Source organism: Eimeria acervulina, genomic scaffold, assembly GCF_000499425.1.
Source record: "Eimeria acervulina Houghton genomic scaffold, Eah_scaff1470, whole genome shotgun sequence".
In the NCBI taxonomy this organism is placed as follows: Eukaryota; Apicomplexa; class Conoidasida; order Eucoccidiorida; family Eimeriidae; genus Eimeria; species Eimeria acervulina.
The window spans coordinates 1-2,755 of NW_013550225.1; the positions used below are offsets into that span (position 1 = coordinate 1).

A 2,755-nucleotide genomic window follows, 5' to 3' on the forward strand; every position below is an offset into this window, starting at 1 on the left:
GTGTCTCCGTACAGCACAGTTAAGCCTACTATTACTATTATGATATTATTATATTATTATATTATATTACTATTATATTATTATATTACTATTATTACTATTATATTATTATTATTATATTATTATTATTATTAGCTCACCATAAGAGAGTCAGTGTCTCCGTACAGCACAGTTAAACCTACTATTACTATTATGATATTATTATATTATTATATTACTACTATTACTATTATATTATTATTATTATTATTATTATTATTATTATTATATTAGCTCACCATAAGAGAGTCAGTGTCTCCGTACAGCACAGTTAAACCTACTATTACTATTATGATATTATTATATTATTATATTACTACTATTACTATTATATTACTATTATATTATTACTATTATTATTATTATATTATAAGCTCACCATAAGAGAGTCAGTGTCTCCGTACAGCACAGTCAAGCCTGTTTGTTTTTCCACTCTTTCTTTAGCAGTCAGCAGCACCTTGCGGCCTTGTTGAGTAATAAAAGCAGCAATTGCTTTTGCATAGAATCTGCTTCCGCTGAAGCCTAAGCAGCCGTAGAGGCTATTTGCTGTTAGCTTAAGCGCTAGCTGCTGCACATGAAGGGCTGCACGTCTTGCTGCACTGCTCTCCTTCTCTGCTGCTGCCTTTACTTGTCTTCGTTTACTTACTAATTGCTTCAATACACGAGGTAAAACACCAGGCGATGAATCTATAGCATATATACACAAATCGTCTTCGTCTTCTACCTTGCTGCTGCTGCTGCTGCTGCTGCTGCTGTCTGCATGCAGTTGAGGCAGCTGTACAGTTGAGAAACATATATTAAACTCTTGAATAATAGACGGGTAAAGCGAATTAAAATCTAACAATAACACAAAAGAATCATAGAGACCTGCACGGGGTTCTAAGACAAGGCCTCCAGTGTATGAAGGCCCTTTGCTGCTGCTGCGCTCCTCTCCTGCTGCTGCTGCTGCTGCTGCTGCTGTTGCTGGGTCTCCCTCACCATCACTCATATCGCCAGCAGCAGCAGCAGCAGCAGCAGCATCAGCATCAGCAACGGATGTTGAGCCCCCCTTAAACTTTTTTCTTGTATCTACTGGGTCGGGATAAATATATTTGTCTCCATAAAATGCATGCATCAAAAGAAAGGCATTTCTTTCAGCTCTTGCGTTCTGCAACGAGCGAGCCCAAAGGTTTCCCGCAATTAGAGACAGCTGCCGAGTGATGCTGAGACAGTTGAGCTGCTGCTGCAGCACCAAAGACATATAGGCTTCAAGTAAACAAAGATTTGCTGCATGCAGCAGCAAAGACGGGCTCTGCACCCAGAAGAATGACAGAAAATCATCATAAGGAAACGGCTGCATGCGCTGCAGCTTCGCAACAACTTGCCGCTGATAAGCAGACATCTTGCTGCTGCTGCTGCTGCTGCTGCTGCTGCTGCTGCTGTTGTTGTTGTAGAATGCCTCTCTAAGGAGAGGGAGCAATTCATAATTTGTCTTATGCCCCAGCAACTCGCGAGCTTGTAAGTATGTATCACAAACAAGACGGCCTACAGTAAATATCCTTCCTGCACGTAGATGAGTATGTTGCTGCTGCTGCTGCTGCTGCCTGCTGCTGCTGCTGCTGCTGCAGGGGGGCTTCTGATTACGAGGCCTCTTTAAGCGTGAAACCTTATGCCACAAGGGAAGAGACAGAGCGCTGCATCGACGCGCTAGCAGCTCTAAGCTGTCTCCAAATATGTTGTGTCCCGATATAATATCAGGGTCAGCAGCATGCACCCGCTGCAGCAAGTTCAGCAGCAAAGCCTTCTCTGTCTCGTATACATGTACGCAGCTCTTTGCTGCCACATCTTCAAACGAAGGAGGTAAACCTAAAACCTTTGCACGCCCAGATATCTTATTTGCTGCTGCTGTTGCTGCTGCTCCTGCTGCACCAGCAGCAGCAGGAACAGCCCCGAAACCCCCACCCCCAAAACCGCTGCTGCTGCTGCTGCTGCTGCTGTTGCTGTTGCATTTAACACGCCTCACAGCACAAAAGATTTTATCTTTAGACAGCTCCGGCACCGCTTGCGGGTCTTCAATATCAAAATGTTTCTGCAAGCAAAAGGAAGCTAAACAAACAGCGCGACTTTCTGCATTATTACCCCCTATAGAAACAGATTTTATATTTAAAGATAATATATTCAAAGGCGGTAAAGGAGGCACTGGACCATCACCCTCTACACACATACCAGACCCTGAGGGGCCCCCTGAGGGGCCCCCTTGTGGGGCCCCTGAGGGGTTTGGTGAGGGGCCCCCAGGGGGGCCCCCCTGAGGGGCCCCCTGAGGGGCCCCTTGTTTGATATGTTTATTAGGGGCCCCCCATGAGCGTATATGTTTAGGGTTGTTGACTAAGACTTCATGCGTACACCAGGAAGTCTTTTCGGCATGGGTGCTAACTGATGAGAAGTTAATAATCTTCAACCAGCAGGGGCCCTTTATCTTTCTTTTAATTAAAAAGATCTCCGATAAAGGGGATGAAGAACCGAAGACATGCGTATATGTAAGCCCAGATATGTCTCCTTGCTGCAGCAAAGAAGCAGCTCCAGGGCAGTATGCTTTTATTATTTGTACATCTTTGTTTTTGTTTAAGCCGGGTGTATTGAAGCAAAGATTGCGCTTCGTTAGTTTACATTTAAATACACCCCAATTATATTTCTTTTTTAGTCTTAAGCCGTCTTCGCGTACAAACTCTGCTGCATT

The 2,755-nt window shown here is 43.9% G+C and overlaps 1 protein-coding gene across 1 annotated transcript; it reads right to left on the reverse strand.

Annotated features, from left to right (window-relative positions):
• Nucleotides 1-418: 418 nt before the first annotated feature.
• EAH_00060100 (DNA polymerase alpha catalytic subunit, putative) lies at nucleotides 419-2,442 on the reverse strand (the record flags this gene model as incomplete). Its single annotated transcript, XM_013397101.1, has 2 exons — nucleotides 419-2,107; nucleotides 2,422-2,442. Coding segments are annotated over 2 exons (1,710 nt in total), but the record flags the coding sequence as incomplete, so codon positions are not given.
• Nucleotides 2,443-2,755: the final 313 nt, after the last annotated feature.